General features: G+C 43.1%; 1 protein-coding gene across 2 annotated transcripts in view; it reads right to left on the bottom strand.

Moving 5' to 3' along the window:
* Window positions 1–9,927: 9,927 nt before the first annotated feature.
* The window catches only part of ADD2 (adducin 2), a 111,401-nt gene continuing 103,587 nt past the window's right edge, over window positions 9,928–17,741 (bottom strand). For both annotated transcript variants that reach the window (XM_033175008.1, XM_033175009.1), the window contains exon 16: window positions 9,928–16,867. In XM_033175008.1, the coding sequence (XP_033030899.1) occupies window positions 16,557–16,867 (311 nt within the window). In that variant the 3' untranslated portion in view covers window positions 9,928–16,556. The remainder of the gene's footprint in view (window positions 16,868–17,741) is intronic.

Here is a 17,741-nt window from a genome sequence, read left to right on the forward strand (position 1 = left end):
CAAGGAGTCACACTCACCTAGTGATACACTGTGCCCTGGTGATCTAGGACCCCAAATTCCCTGCCCAAACAGCTGCAGCCTACTTCTACGGTCTACACAGGTTCTTCCCAGAGTTCACTTTCCCAGGGACTCACAGCGTGTCCAGAAAGCAGCCATTTGCCCTGGGGGTATGGATGAAGCTCTGGGTGTCCACATGGGTGCACACAAGGCCACCTGTGGCATGGGATGGACATAGCATTGGGAACAGAAGGATAATGGTCCTCTCCCCACACTGCTATTTTCCTCTGGGGAGCTCCAGCAAGTCTGAACTCTACATTTGAACCTAGCTTTCTAGCTCATGATGAATTTGTAAAAGTAGGAGGATAGAATATACTTAAATTAAAATGTTTAGCTTGATGTAAAACTCTTCAATGTCTAGAGTATTAAGCCTCCAATGATATGCAAACCCTGCACCACCAAAGGTTCAGAGCAGTTGTGTTGGTCAGAAATGATCTTTGTTGTATGCTGAGATTGCACAAAGCAAAGACCCACCTCTAGAGAAGCACTCCTGTTCCTAACTCTGAAGTCAGGATATTTTGAACAGGTAAAACAATGTAAACTGAGATAATCAATTTTATTTTAGAATGATGCCAGTGATGTGAGTGTGGCTGTGTGTGTGTGCATGCATATTTGGATGTGTGTGGTTGTGTGTCTATGTGTGTGTGTGTGCACATGTGTTTGTGTGTATGTGCATGCATTAGTTTTAAGAACAGTAGAAACCAATGCCTAGAGGTCTGAATCAGTGCAGAATTTTATGATGTCCCCACAGAAAAATTCAAAATTACAATAATCTTAAATCATCAAAAATTAATCCCCTAGATTCTGATTTTTTTCCATATTGATTATTTCCCTGTTATGCAGATGAGAAAAAAGTGGCTTGGAGACCCAGGGGCACAGAGCTCATGAACTGGAATCAGGGTTCACGCCAAACAGTGTGGCTCTGGGGCCCCTGGCTCCTGTACACTATTCTGTATGATGTCTTGGCCTGGAGAACAGACCCAGGTGGACTGGGGCCATCACTCTGGATGCCCAGAAGATGAGGACTTAGGAAGCTGGGCAGCGAGCACTAGATATTATTAATAGATGTCAATAGCTGCTCAGACATAGTAATCAAATGAGTTCTAAGGTCTTGAATGTAAGGAGACTCACCACTTATCCTTCATCCCTTTGCTGGTGACAAGAAGAGACCAAGGTTTGTGATGGTACTGCTGGGGACTGCCTGCCAGAGAAAGGAAGACATCCTGCTTGGACTGGTTTCTGCAGAGGAAGGCGAGAAAGGAAACGTCGTCCCCTGGTGGGCATCGTTGGTAGCGGCAGTAGGAAGTTGACCAGCGTTAGGTATGAGGACGATGTTAAGGCAAGGAGGTTTCTCATGTCCTGGTGAATGATCATGTTGTAACTATCCCATGGCCATTTAAAAGGAATGTGTATTCTGCCTAAAGGATATATATGCGTCTATTAAATCAAGATGTTTTTATTGCTACATTCTTCAAATCCTCTATATTCATATATAAATTCATGCATATTAAAATATATGAATATATAGTCTAAATTCATATATATAGTCTATATTCATATATGTATGTATTTCTTGTGTCAATTAGGAGGGGGCAGAGAGACATGTTAAAATCTCCTGGCTATATTTGTTATTTGTCTATTTTCCTTCATACACTGCCACGGTTTGAATATCCCCTCCAAAACCCATGTTGAAATTTAATTGCCATTGTAACAGTACTAAGAGGTGGAATGTTTAAGAGATAATTAGGCCATGAGGACTCCATTGTCTCGAATGGATTGTGCTGCTATCATGGGAATAGTTTCGCTATAGAAGGGTGAAGAAAGACCCCCTTTTCTCTCTCACCCTCTCTTGCCCTTCTATCTTCTGCCACGGGATGATACAGAAAGAAGACTTCACCAAATGCTGGTGCCTTGATCTTGGACTTCCCAGCTTCCAGACGTGTGTTCATTATAAATGACCCAGTCTCATGTAATCTGTTTAGCAGAAAAAACAGACTAAGAGTCCCCCAGCTGTTTTTGCTTTAGACATTTAAATACATTCCCAAATACGGTGTTACTGTTTGCAGTGTACAGTATGTTACTCAACACACAAAAAAGTTTTCTACTGCGATGTCTTCACTGTGGATTGGGCTTTTATGTAAACCAGGCCTCTAAACCTTTGACCCTGATATCTGATATATCATATAACATCTCTTGTTCTTCCTTCCGTTACATTTGCTTAATTGTTTCTTTGCACATTCATTCCTTTATCATTTACATTTCTGCTATTTGATATGTATCTTTTGTACAGCAGACAATGGGTTTCATTTTTTGACCCAATCTGAAACCCTCCCTTAAAAATTATAATAGTTTAGTCCATTCATATTTATGCTGAAAACATATATTTAGTCATACTTCATTTTTTTCTTTTTTCAAGACGGAGTTTCGCTGTTGTGCAATGGCATCACCTTGGCTCACTGCAACCTCCACCTCCTGGGTTCAAGTGATTCTCCTGCCTCAGCCTCCGGAGTAGCTTGGATTACAGAAGCATGCTACCACACTCAGCTAATTTTGTATTTTTAGTACAGACGGGATTTCATCATGTTGGTGAGGCTGGCCTCTAACTCCTGACCTCAAGTGATCCTCCTGCCTTGGCCTCCCAAAGTACTGGGATTACAGGCGTGAGCCACCATGCTCAGCCTAGTCATGCTTCTATTTGCTGTTCTGCTTTTCATTTTTAAAATGTTCCCTTGCTTTCCCCCCTTTTTTCGAACTTTTGGTGTATAAATTAATTTTTAAGAGCTTTATGGAGGTACAGTTGACATGCAATAAATAGCACATATTTATGTATATCAATGTATATAACAATTTCTGATATATGTATACACCCATGAATCTATCACTACAGGTAACGCACATCTCCATCACCTCCAAAGGCTTTTATGTGTCCCTTAGTAATCCTTCCGACCCACACGACACCCACCCCTGTCATCACTGATCTATTTTCTGTCACTCTAGATTAGTCTACATTTTCTAGGATTTTATGTAAATGGATTTTATGTAAATGGAACCATACAGTATACACTTTTCTTTGGCTTCTTTCTCTGAGCATTATTATTTTGAGATTCACCTATATTGTAGCATGCATCAAGAATGTATTCCTTCTATTATGGAGTGTTATTCCAATGTATAGGTATATCACAGTTTATTCACCAGTTGATGGGAATTTGAGTCGCTTCAAGTTTTTAGTAATTACAAATAAAACTGCTATGAACATTTGTGCACAAGTCTTTGTATGAACATATGCTTTTATTTCCCTTGGGTAAACACCTACAAGTGGAATGGCTAGATCATTTAGTAGATATAGGCTTAATTTTTTTTAAGAAACTAGTAAACTGTTTTTCAAAGTTGTACTGTCTATGTTACCAATAGCAGTGTATGAGACTTCCAGTTTCCCCACATCCTTGCCAATACTTAGTATAGTCTTTGCTCTTAAGTTTAGCCATTTTAATGGTTGGGTAGTGGTATCCCATGTGGCTTTCATTTTCATTTGATAATCCTTTCATGTGCTTATTTGCTATTCATCTGTCTTTTTTAGTAAAGTGTATATTAAAATCTTTTGCCATTTTAATTGGGTTTTTATTGTGACATAATTGAGTATCTCAGGTTCAGAGTTTATTGTACATTCTGGATACAAGTTATTTATCAGATATATGCTTTGCAAATATTTTCTCCCAGTCTGAAATATTCAGCCCAAAATATTAATAGCGCTGAGTATGAAAAACTTCGCTGTAACTGTTTTATAATTTTACTGACAATTTTAGTTTTTATAGGATTTATACTTTTAACTTATCACAACATACCTTCACCTTCAACTGACATTACTTCATGTATAGCAGAACATTGCAGTAATACACTTCAATTTCCCTCTCCCAATATTTATACTATTGTTGTCAGACATTTTGTTTTTACAAGTTATAAACTCCATGCCACAATGTAATTTTTGTTTATACAGTCAGTTGTTCTTTAAATAAATTTAAAGTGGGCATGGTGGCTCACACCTGTAACCCCCACACTTTGGGAGGCCAAGATGGGAGGATCACTTGAGCCCAGGAGTTCAAAACCATCTTGGGCAACATATGGGATGCTGTCTTTACAAAAAAAAAAAAAATTCAAAAATTAGCCAGGTACGGTGGTGTGCACCTGTAGTCCCATCTACTTAGGAGGCTGAGGTGGAAGAATCGCTTGAACCCAGGAGGTTGAGGCTGCAGTGAGCCATGATGGTGCCACTGCATTCCAGCCTGGGCAACAGAGTAAGACTCTGTCAAAAAAGAAAGAAAGAAAAGAAAAGAAAAAAAGGAGAGAGAGAGAAATGTAAATAGCCCCCCAAATCTTACATCTTTCCTCCTGTAGTTACCATTTCTGATGTTCTTCCTCCTTTGTGTGGATTCACATTTCCATTGAATATTTTCCTTCTACATGAAGAACATTAAGATTTCTTGAAGGTGCTTCTGATGATGATGGATTTTTTTTTGGCTTTTATAAATCTGAAAAAGTATTTCATCTTCACTTTGTTGTTGTTGTTAAAAGCCCAGCTGTGTAATCATCTTCACTTTTGAAAGAGATTTGTACTGGACGTGGAATTCTACATTGACAGTTTCTTTGTTCAGTACTTTAAAGGTGTCATTCTATTGTCTTCTCACTTGCAGTGTTTCTGAGAAGAAATCTACTTTTACCTTTGTATTTGTTCCTCTGTGCATAGTTTTTTTTCTTTTGATTGCTTTTAACATTTTCTCATTATCACCTGTTTTGAGCAATTTATTAATGACGTGCCTTGGTGCGATTATCTTCATGTTTCCTGTGCTTGGGTTCATTGAGCTTCCTGGATCTGTAGTTTTATAGTTTTAATGAAATTTGGGGAAATGTTGGCCATTGTTTCTTCACTTTGTTTCTCTGCCTTCTTTTCTCTTTCAGAAACTGAAAGCACACATAAATTATGTGGCTTGAAATTGTCCAAGAACTCAATGATACTCTGTTAATTTTTTAAAATTCTCTTTCTCTGTGTTTCATTTTGGATAGTTTGTATTGCTATGTCTTCAAGTTCACTACCTTTTCTTCTGCAATGTCTAATCTGCTGTTAATTCCATTGAGTGTATTTTTCATCTCACATATTGTAGTTTTCATCTCCAGAAGTTTGTGTTTTTTGAATATCTTCCATGTCTCTACTTAACTTTTTGAACATATGGAACGCAGCTATAATAATATGTCTGCTAAATCCAACATCTAAATTAGTTCTAGGTCAGCTTTGATTGATATATATTTTGTCTTCATTATTAGTCACGTTTTCCTGTCTCTTTGCAAGTCTGGTAATTTCTTATTAGATATCAAATGTTGTACATTTTTCTTGTTGGGTGCAACATATTTCTGTATTCTTGTCAATAATCTTAGTTCTGGCATGCAATTATTTAGAAACAGTTTGATCCTTTCAGGTCTTGTGTTTAAGATTTGCTAGACAGGACCAGAGCAGTCTTTATTCTAGTGCTAATTATTTCCCACTACTGAGGCAAGACTGAGTTCTCTCAAGTGTACTCCATCCAATGACCCATGAATCATGAAGTTTTTCAGTCAGCCTGGAAGGGACAGACACTATTCCTGACCCCACCTTGGTACTAGGCACTGTTACTTCTAATCCTTTGGGTAGGCTGTTTTGTTTTGGTTTGGTTTTAGCCTTGGGTAGTTTCCTCACATACATATACTGATTGGTATTCATCTGAACACTCAGAGGGGCACATCTGCATCTATGTTCAGTCTCTCCTTTCTGCTACCCTGTCCTGCAAACTCTAGCTAGCTTGTTCTCCCAGGACCCTCAGCTCCATCTCCTTAACTGAGTTTGCCAGGCTCTGCCTGGATTCACCTTTCCTGTGCCATGGCCTAGAAATTCTGTTAAGGCAGTAAGCTGGGACAATCATAGATAGGGGTCACTTCATGGATTTCTCAACTCTCCAGCATCATTGTTCTTTACTACTAGATGTGAAGTGGTTTGAAGACCATTGTTTCATATATTTTATTCATTTTTTGGTTATTGTTGGCAGGATGGTAAATTTAGTCCGTTACTCTGTCTTAGCTGAATTCCTATTGTTATTTTTCTCTTTAGTGATTTGGAAGATATAGAGCCTTTTAATAAAGATTATCTTTTAAATTCTTATAAACCATCTCTAAGTTCACAATTGCTGTGGACTGAATGTTTATGCCTCGTCAAATTCCTATGTTGAAATCCTAATCCCCAATGTGATTGAATTAGGAGGTGGGACCTCCTAATTTGGGAGGAAGTTAAATTATGAGCATGGAGCCCTCATGAATGGGACTAGTGCCTTACAAAAGATGGCGAGAACTCTCTCACTATCATTCCACTATGTGGAGATACAAGGAGAAACCGGTAATCTACAGCCTGGAAAATGACCCTCACCGGAACCCAACCACGCTGATGTCCTGATCTTGAACTTTGAGTCTCCAGAACTATGAAAAATAAATGTTTGGTGTCTGACCCACCCCATCCCTGGCCATTTGTTATAGCAGCCTGAACTAATACAACAGTTTTATATGTAATTGAGCCAATATTCTTCCAACAATTTAAAAAATAATCTATTAAATCTCTTTTGCCAATAACAAGAAACTTAGCATGTTTAACTTCCTGCTGCTCCAAATTATTATTTATAATATACATATATTCTAATAACTACTTTTTAAACATTTGCATTGAGTTGGTTAAATTAATGAAAAATTAGACTTAGCAATACATTTATTTGGTTTCATTGCTTGCTACATTATTCTAGTCACATGTCTTTCTCCTTCTTGAGTTATTCACTTGTATACATTTTCCAATCCACTGGACACATGATTGTCTAATTTTTTTCAAGAGGTGGGCTTGGGATCCTTCCATGTTTAGACATGTCTTTATATTCTCATCTATGATAAATAACATTCAACCTGCTATTGATGGCTTATGCCTCATGTTTACATATGGCAGTGTTTTTCATCACTAACAAAAAAGGTTTCTTGACTTAAAGTGCTCCCTTTTCATAACTGACTGATCTTTTTGATAAATGGTATATTAATAGAGATTTCCTTAACTTTTCTCCTGCTTCTTGTAGTAACTCAGTGGCATTGAGGACAATGTGTTCTACTTTCTCAGCTTGGTCTTCTTTTAAGCTACTAAATTGTGATGTGATTTTTCTCCATGCTTACTCTTAACACAATGCGATCCCTATCCAGATTAGAGTTGGCTCCTGTCAGAGATGTGCATCCCCCTGTGCAAAGGCACAAATGAAGAGAAAAGGAACATTTTCTATTTCTTATGATTACATTTTGCCAGATTTGAGATCTAATTATCTGGGTGGCAGTGGTGGAAACCACAATAACTTGGCTGAAAGTTTCTTTTTTCATGTTTATCCAGGTAGCCAGGATTAGGGGTGCCACAGAGCCCTTCCTTGATCCTATCTGGATTCTGGTGCTTCGTATCGCTGACTCTTCCTCACTTCCTCTTTACTTAGATCTTACAAACAGGGTCTGGCAGTGTGAACCCCAGCACTTTGCTCACTGTTCTTGAAACCAGGAGGGGGCCTCCACCACATTTTCCTGATGGTCTCTCTGCCACCCTCACTGCTCCCTCCAAGTAGGAGCTGGCTCAGCTATGGGTCCTTCCTACTTCTTCTCCAGCCCGACTTCCCTTTCACATGTAGTGAATTGCGGGTTTCACTTCCTGCAGTTTCCATTACCTGTGGCCAACCGGGGTCCAAGAAAATTAAATGGAAAATTCCAGAAATAAACAATTCATAAGCTTTTGTTGTTGTTGTTGTTGTTTTTGAGATGGGGTCTCACTCTGTCACGCAGGCTGGAGTGCAGTGGCACAATCTCAGTTCACGACAACCTCTGCCTTCCAGGTTCAAGCAATTCTCCTGCCTCAGCCTCCTGAGTAACCTCCCAAGACTACAGGCACCCACCACCACACCTGGCTAATTTTTGTATTTTTAGTAGAGATGGGGTTTCACCATATTGGTCAGGCTGGTCTTGAACTCCTGACCTCAGGTGATCCACTCGCCTCAGCCTCCCAAGTGCTTACAGGCGTAAGCCACCGCACCTTAAATTGCGTGTTTGTTCTGAGTAGTGTGTTGCAATCTCTCATCATCCCACTTTGTTCAGTGCTATCCACCTGGGGCATGAATAACCCTTTGTCAGTGTATTCACGCTGTCTACACTACCTGCCCATTAGTCACTCAGTAGCCGTCTTGGTTATCAGATTGGCTGTAATAGTATCACCATGCTTGTGTTCAAGTAATGCTTATTGTACTTTTATTACAGCACATTGTTATAATTGTTCTAATTTATTATTATTGTGAATCTCTTACTGTTCCTAATTCATAAACTTTCTCAGAGGTATATACGCATAGGAAAAATCATAGTGTGTATAGGGGTCAGTGCTATTTAAGGTTTCAGGCACCCACGGGGGGTCTTGGAAAGTATCCCCAGCAGATATGGGGGGACTGCTGTATATGAGCTGGAGAAATTTCTTAATGTTTCTGGCAGATAGAGGGCACTCTGCTCCTATGTTTGTTTGCCTTTAATCATAGCGCAAACTTGAGTTCAACTTGTGGGTTTGTGTGAACAGCGCGATCTTGGCTCACTGCAACCTCCGCCTCCTGGGTTCAAGCAATTCTCCTGCCTCAGCCTCCCAAGTAGCTGGGATTATAGGCACCTACCACCACACCCAGCTAATTTTGTATTTTAAATAGGGACGGGGTTTCTCCGTGTTGGTCACGCTGGTCTTGGCATGACAATCTTAAACTGTATCAAGCTTTATAAAGTGGTGTCAGCAGATTGACTATTGTCCTTGACCTGAGCAATGCACACAGCTGTGACAGCACAGAGAAGTCATGTTTCTTACAGTGGATTCCTGGGTGACTGCAGCAAGGGAGAAACTGATGGCTTGGGGGCACCCGAGGGGCTGGGTTCCTTGTTTCCAAGTTTACAGGAGCCTTGGAAACGTCAGGATACCTGGATGCAAGAGGAGGAAGAGGGGCTTTACCCTTGGATCCAGGCAGTCTGGAAAGCAGACCTGCCCAGAACAGTGGGCCTCAGAGTGCTGGCGGAGACTGCTCTTGGGCCCAGGGCACTTGGCAGTGAGCAGCAGTGGAAAGGGCCTGGCTACCTGCAAGACTTTAGCTGAACTTGGGCTTCACCGCATTTTAACCTGTGGCCAAGAAAAGTCTCCTTACTTCATCTGTAAAGTAAGTAGTAATAAAAGAATCACCCTCTGGGTTTTATGGGGGTTCAGTGGGGTGAGATACTTAAACAGCAACTGCCACATATGTGTGGATGCTCAAGGAATACTGAGCTCCCAAAGTACTTTTTGAATAAAGAGGAGCCAAATGCTCTCTTTCCTCTTTTCTCTCTTCCTTTCTCCCCACCTAGTCTCTGTATTCCCCTTTCACCCCTCGGGGTGACTTCTTAGCCCTCTCCAAGACTCTCACTCTGGCTCAACACCCTTTTCCATTCCAGCCTATAGATCTGCGATGGCTGCTGCCCTGCAGGGCCATCCACGTGTGTGTTTGTACAATGCTCCTCCCCTATCCTAACCCACCTAAACTTAGCTTCCTCCACAGAGCTGTTTCAAATTCACACGGCCTTTTCCTTTTCAGGGGAGTCTAGTATTTTATAACCACCCTTCCCAAATCAGAACACAAGTAGACACATGTTCAGCTTTCCACGTGTGAGAAATGGCCTCAAGGGTACAATTTTCTTGCACGGTCCATGTTTCCACAGGGCCCCCTTTCTGACTTCTCCCCTGGAAGCCAGGAGAGCTGAGGAGCCGACAGAGACGGGGCACACACACTCGGAAGCCAAGCACGTTAGATTTACTCGGATCATATCTGCAGGTGAGGTAACAGCACACACATACAGAAATTCACAGGCAGAGATGCCACCCCAGCATCACCGTCAGACACCAAAGCAGCAGGAGGGCTCAGGAAGTGGCTTTGGAAAGTTCTCGTGAAAAATCAAAGGGCAGCTTTGGTGCTCAGAGATTCAAACAGAAAACTATACAAAACCAACCCTTAAATATATATATATTACATGTGTATACATATAAAATTGCAAAATAAAAGCCCAAGAAACTAGCCGTCAATCTGCACGTCAGTGGCTCAAAAAGTGTTAGCATAGAGAAAGGCAAAACCATTTGTGGGGGTGATGCATACTCCAGGGGGACGGCATTTCAGTAGCAGAAACAGTATTTACATGGAACCCCTATTTGAAACCTCACAATACTAGGAAAAGCTAAACGCAGACAATGTATGTACAAGGGAAGACAGTAAGTAGTACTCTTGCGTGACGATTGTCAGACACAGACATTTCACTGAAACCATCCACAGCTTTAGAGAACCCTGCACTCTATCTAGACTGGGTTCCTGTTAGCCTACGCCCCAGCCAGGCAATCTCAGGCTCTGGAACGTATGTTCTCCCCCACTTGGCCTCTTCCCAGAGAGGGCAAACACTGGGATGTTGGTTGCAGCATAAATTGTAGGAATTTAAAGGTGGAGCAGTCCTCGGGTATCAATCAATCACCCACAAAGCAGGACCAACAGGTGTGAGGTGGAGTGGAAGTGTGGGGGTGGGGTTCCCTGAAATATATTCCCACTTTATAATGTGTTTTAAGTGTGGCCCCTCTGCCCCGGTCCAATTGCCGTCCTCCTTCCGATTCACTTTAAAAGGGGAGATCTGGCCTTTGGGTTTTTAAACATTATATAAGATAATTTGCTGGGGGAGAGAAGAGTTTAGGGTCTTTCTACAGTTATTCTCCCACCACCCCCCAAACTCTTACATTTTCTTTAAACTACCTAGAGATAAGTAATTTGCCGATCACAGCTGGCCTCAGTTCGGGACACAGTGGGTGAGGAGAGGAGCCCAGGACCTGACTCTATTAGAAAACCGCCAGTGCTTTCTCACACTGAGCCTCGGACTCCAGCTCTGCGTGAACCCCTCCCCTGCATCAGTAGTGATCATTTCTCCCTCATCTTCAGGCCACAATTTCCTGTAGCAATGACGCAGCTTTTGGGAAAATCTAGAAGGTAAGCGGCACCAAACATCAATATAGCCAAACCTAATTATCACCTAAGAATGAACCAATGCAGCCCATTATTTCTGTGTATATAAGAACACTCCCAACTGGAGATTCTTCCTAATTGTTCCTACGATGAAAAGCCTACATTCTTAAGGGAACTGTCTCTATAAAAATGATGAAAGGTGTTCTCCACTAAAGGACACCCCACTGAAGTCCCCACACTGCTTCCGGGTGAGTGTGGCTGCTCACTGTGAGAGGTAAAGGAATGTTGGGCATGCCTTGGTGACCGAGCTCTGTGTGGTCTCTCATTGATGACAGAAAGTGTGCCACATCTGAATAGGTTAGTGAGACACGGCTTCTGGAAGTAATTACACTCCGTGTATGCTTTCTTATATTATGCTGCAAGTGGAAATGTGCACAGATAACCAATGTGCACATTTCATGAGTTTAGAGTCACTTACAGGCCTCTTACTTCTTGCATTAAACTATCCCTTTCAGAACAGATGTGAAGCAGATGATAGGCTGCCCCATTGGCTTTTAAATTGTAGGGTGCCCTGTCCTTTCTGTGGGAGTGGAGAACTTAAATTGAGCCTCTCCCTCATTTCTTCTCAGACTCTTTGAGTGCTAAGGTCTTAGGGAGTTCAACTGAGCTCAAGTGATGAGAGAGAATGTAAAAAGACCTGTTTCCTCTACGCTCAGAGTCAACTGCAACTATGCCAACCAACTCTAGAGTTTCTGCTGACCTGCATGTGTAAAATGAGTACGGGGCAAATGTTCTCTCATTTGTTCAGTAGTCAAGAACTGATTACCCTTGTCCCAAAACTAGAACATAAAATTCACACATAAGAAAAAACATGTTAGCCAGCATGGTGGCTCACACCTGTAATCCCAGCACTTTGGGAGGCCGAGGCAGACAGATCACCTGAGGTCAGGAGTTCAAGACCAGCCTGGCCAACATGGTGAAACTCCGTCTCTACTAAAAATACAAAAATCAGCTGGGTGTGGTGGCAGGCGCCTGTAATCCCAGCTACTCAGGAGGCTGAGACAGGAGAATTGCTTGAAACACTGGGAGGCAGAGGTTGCAGTGAGCTGAGACTGCACCACTGCACTTCAGCCTGGGCAACAAAGAGCAAAGCTCCGTCTCCAAAAAAAAAAAAAAAAAAGAAAAGAAAAAACATGTCATGCAGACCTATGGGTAAGGCTGTGTGTCTATCCTCCACATACCTTCACGGAAAAATTGAAAATTATTTTTAGACTTTCAGAGGCGAATCATGCTATTAGGGAAATGGTTCTTTCAAATCCATGGCAATCAAAGAAGTGGATTTATAGCATTTTCCCCCACACGGACAGTAGCCCTGCTACAACAATGCCAAACATCTGAATGACTGTCTTGCCATGTCACCATAAGCAAGTGACAGTGTCATCCACAGGGAATGGGATTCAAGTTCAGTCTACATGCACCACTGGCAGAGCACAGTGCTTTACAGTGGGGTTCTTACTATAAGAACTTACTGTTCTTCATCCAATTTCCCCCAAGTCCTTTAAAAAGAGCTTATCTGTTCACAGAGGAAGAACCCTGTTTTAGTTATAGGAGAGTAGAGGGGGGTCAACTGGCCAAAGTAGGACAGTTACTTGGATCACATGCAGGCCAGGAGACTCTTAGGGAGTTCAGATCTGGGCTAGAAGATGTCTCTTTCTGCCGTTTGGGGGGAAGGTCACATGGTATGGATGGTTCTCCCATGCCACTGTTGGGTGCAGCCAACACTGTGCAGGGAGTCGTTGGAGCCAAGCCTGTCTCTGTGAAACCACGAATCCTTCTTGTCCTCTCTCCTCCTGCCTGCCTTCCGATGGAAATAAGCTCAGAAACCTCTCCACTTCCCAGCTCAACCAGCCACAGAGCAGCACATTGGTTCAAATGTTACCCTTTTCTCTGGCATATCCAGGCACAGTAGCTCAACCAGACATGAACCTACTGCCTGCCAAATCTGAGTTCTTGAATACATATTTTCTCCAGTCAGATACTGGTCAAAGTTTTCAGCCAACTTTTATCCAGAGCCGAAGAAAATGGCCTTTCTAATAGCCTGTAGATTTGTTTGGACCACATGTCTGTTTCTGTAGCATTTGGTGCATGTTCTCAAGCCTGGAGCTAAGTGTGCCACATTCTACGCAAGGGAAGAAATGGCAGGATGGCTGGACACTTCTCCCAGCAATTCTGCACCAAGACAAAATAAAACTGGAAACATTAGCTCTTTGAATGCTCCCCTCTCCTTATTGAAAATCTCTCTTAAGGTGCTTTATCCAAAGATTTTTATGGAAATAAATTTTGTGTTGGAAACTTACTATTTGCTGTAGAGGAAACACTGTGTAAAGCAGGCCATCAACTATGTTTCAGTACTGACATTTCAAAAAGGCCTCATAGCTCCCATGCCACCATCCCACGCCCATCCAGTCTCCATTCAGCCACCAAAGGGATTTTCCTAAAATGCAATTCTGATGCTGACTCTATCCTGATTTAAAGGCTTCAGGGGCTCCAAACCCCTTCCATGACAAGTCTAACTCCTCCACACTTCCTACCAGTTTCCTTAGGATTCAGCCCTGCCTACCTGTGAAGGGACCCCTCAACCCCCAAGCTTCCACATCATGCTCTGGCAATGCCACATTGCTCAGTGGAACCCATCATGGCATTTCACGCATCCACACCTTTGCACACATTCTTCCCTCATCATGGCATGCCCTGCCAACCCTTTCATTCTACTGGAAAATTTCTCTTTGTTTTAAAACCCTAACAGCCATTGCTTCTCTCAGGGTTTCTCTGGTATCCAAGACAGTTAATAGTTGCTTCCTTATGCCACCTTGGTACCCTTGCCTGTTTTGCAATTTGTCTATACACCTCCTATGTTCATGAACTTCTTGAGGGCAGGAACTATGCCTATCCTCATGCCTGGCCCTTGACCCAAGCTCAATGCATGTTTTTGGAATGCATGAAGAATAAACCAACTGATAGGTTTCATCTATCAATAGAAAGTGGGCCATGGCATAAATTCCAAAAATAATGCTGCAGCAAGACTCCATCCAACATTTTCACCTAAGTGAGGCCTCATTGTCAAGGGAATAAAGAGAGTGTGTTGAATGCAGAAGCAATCAACATCACCCCTGAAGTACAACTTGCACAGGAAAGGCTGCATCAGAGGTTGTGTTCACCATTCTCACAACATTGTTTGCCACTTATTATTCTAGTCATAATGATGGCTCTCTTTCAATGTCAACATAATGCCTGGTGCTCGGTGGATCCTTAACAAATGCCACGAGAGGATAAATGAATGTGAAATATACTTTTTAAAAGAAGGCATCAAGGGATTGGCTTTTAAAGGCATTTCCCACATGACAGATTTTTCTGAGGCATCAGTGGGTTGTCCCTCCTAAAATTTGACCCAATCAGGGAGTAGAACACAGATGGAGCCTGGGGTAGCAGTTAGGAATCTGCACTAGAGAGACACAGTGTTGGGTTTACCTTGGTACTAGGTCAGTTTCCTTCCTTCTCAAGAAATAGCCAACTATGGATGGTATTTCCTGCCCCAACCAGAAGGCTCTTGCCTACCCTTTGTCAGAGGCACACAGTAGCATCACCACAGTCCACACTGACCGGGAACTTCACGTGCACTGATGACGATGAGCACAGGGAGTTCCCTACCTTTGCTTCAAGTGCTAACATTATGCAATGGAGACCAGTCATAGAGACAAGTCCTGGATGAAAACCACCACCCCTGAGGATTAAAGTTGTCTGGTCACCATAGCTGTTAAGAGCAAAGGCTCTGGACTCAGATTGACCTGGATTCAAATCCAGAATCCAGATCTTTCTAGCCAAGTCAGCTGGGACAAGTCAATTATCTTTTTAGGGGGTCAATTTCCTCACCCACAAAATGGGAATGATCTTACCCACCTCAAAGGATTACTGTGAGGGTTAAAGGATGTAATGTATGTGAAGCCTGCACAGTGTCTATAGATAGTAAGTGCTCAAAAGTGGGAAACTATGATTAAGAACTCTCAAAAATAGCTTCACAATAGTCAGATGAAAAGGAAAAATATTCTTTCAAGACACTGTGCTTTTAAGAGAATGGATTGTCTAATTTTTAGGAGCCAACAATGCTCATTAATCAATGCCCCACGGAAGAACATGAGAAGACAGTGGTGGCATTGAAAACGATAACCGTGGCCATTACCAGGCCCCACGATGGACAGATAGGGACAGGGACAGGGACACCCAGCATTTCTCTGAGAGCTGGTGCAAGAAGATTAATCCTGAAGGGCTCATTTCTGATTCTCCTCTGCTGGACCTAGAGTGACTCAGAATTGGAACCTCAGAGGGTGCAAATCAAGGTGCCAAGAGTAAGATGCCAGTTTCGGTCTGTAAGCAAGTGTTTCTGGGGGTGAGGGAAGGTCAGGGGACACCTTACTGCTGGACAGGAGTGAGGCAGGTACAGTGCATTGCTCCAGGTGTCATGCAAAGCTAGAAAGTCATAGCATTCCCTCTGTTGTTTTGATCCTCCTTATATAACCCAAAGCCAACAGAGGATTTCAACTTCCCCAAATTTCTACCCTGAGCATTAAACAACTTTTTCCTATGCTAAATTTGGTTTAGTTTTGAAGTGCCTGAGACGCACAATACAAAGGGGTCAGGTTCCTGGCCTCTTACGTTGATGAAACCATCCCCAGTCCTCAGCTTACATGGCTTGCCCTTATGCCTGCCACCTCTTACAGCTCTTCCATCCATCATTCAAGAGGTTCCATGAAGAAAGCTCAGGGTTAATGTTTGGGGAAGTACAAGCTAAGCCATCAGCCCTTGGGAACAAAGATTACTTTCTGTTGGAGGGGTCAATTTGGCTGGTTGCTTTGAGCAGCAGGGCAGGGACCCAAAGTGGAAAAGAGAAGAGATTTTTAAATGTAGAGATAGCTCCATCTGCAGGAGATTGGATTCCTGTGAAGAAATGGACCTTACTCGGGAAGCCTCGACCTTATTAGGTCTGATTTAGTCTGAGCCTGTGAGAGATCACGGCCCATTTCTGGCCTTCTTGCCCTAGGCTCAGATTGGTGGGCAGCATCTAAACAAAGGTGGCCCACAACTAGGCAGTGCTGTGTAGCAGAAGGAGCACGGGACTGGAAGTCAGGAGACCTGAATTCGAGTGCAGGCTCTGCCGCTAACTAGCTGTGTGACCTTTGGCAAGTCACCTGATTTCTCTGGGGCAACTGTAAAACGAAGGGTTGGTCGGGCGATCTCTAAGTTCCCCTTCCGAGTGTGGTCCAGGGTCCTACTCTATCCCTCCTTGGCCCTGTGCTTGCAGGGACAGAGATGGGAGAAGGGAAGGGGAGGAGAGAGAGGAGGCAGGAGGGAGCCCACGAGTGTCATGAATCAGGACTCCACTTTCTCCTTCTTTTTGCTCTTTTTCAGGAAGGAGGGGGTTCGGAATTTCTTTTTCTTCTTTGAGGGAGACTTGGAAGGTGAGCCCTCTGGGGACATGGGGCCGCTGGTGACCGACTCGGTTTTGTCCTTAGAGGTATCAACATCCGTGTCAGCACTGGTGGTCATCTGGCTCAGGCCTTTGCTGAGGATTTCCTCTGCCGTCTGCTCCTCCTCCCTCCCGTTGACCACCACCCCTTCCGGCTGGGTTGTTTCGGGCTCTGTGGTGGCGGCTTTGCTTGTTTCTGTCTTCTTAGTACCTTCTAGAAAAAAATCAGAAGATATGATCGTAAGATTTCATTCAGGTGACAGCTTCCACCTGGGGCTAACAGAACCATTTCTAGAGAATTCTATAAAGTCAATCCAGAGCGAGGGGAGGGTCAGCCTGATGTTGAGGGATGGCTTCCAGAGACAGATGGAAGGACTGCGTTCTGATCTGCACCCCCTTCCATGTGGCCTGTCCTGGGAACACCCCCTTGCAGGCTGGCAGCTCTGGGCTCTTGTCTGTGAATTTAGATGGATATTAATGTCTGAATGTGGCAGGGGGCCCAGCTGGGGTCCAGCTCAGTTTTTGTAGGCAAGAAAGAAGAAACAGACACAGAGGAAGGGGAAGGCGTAAGGTGTACAGCTTGGTGGAGACATCTAGGACTTGCTGTAACCAGCTCAGATTCACCAATAAAAATATGGAAATTACATGTTCTCAAACCTATTTCATTTTCTACACCAGTGAGGAACTCCAAGAAATATGGAGAATATCTTCCCAGTAGGCAGAGGGACAGTGGAATTCCTTATATAACATGGACCCCATATTTCCCAGACATGTTAGTCAAAATAGGAAGACCCCTGGTCAGCCCATTCTAGCAGCCACTGGGGCCCCCAGGTCTTTATTCCACCTGGGAATCTGTTGGGATCGCTGGCATATTCAAAGCCAGAGTTGCTCAGGCCCCAGAAACCAAACCCTCCTTCCGCCCTTTCTCCCCCTCCCCACTCTCACTCAACCTTGCTTCCATGCAACCTTTCAGATGCCTGGATGGGGTGAGAGTCAGGGAGATTGTAAAACCACAGACTGAAAAGTAGAAAGCAAGGTAAATATCATCTGATGCCCCTCCTCCTCGCTGTACAGCTAAGAAGGCTGAA

Source organism: Trachypithecus francoisi, unplaced genomic scaffold (assembly GCF_009764315.1).
Source record: "Trachypithecus francoisi isolate TF-2019V2 unplaced genomic scaffold, Tfra_2.0 Lachesis_group17, whole genome shotgun sequence".
In the NCBI taxonomy this organism is placed as follows: Eukaryota; Metazoa; Chordata; class Mammalia; order Primates; family Cercopithecidae; genus Trachypithecus; species Trachypithecus francoisi.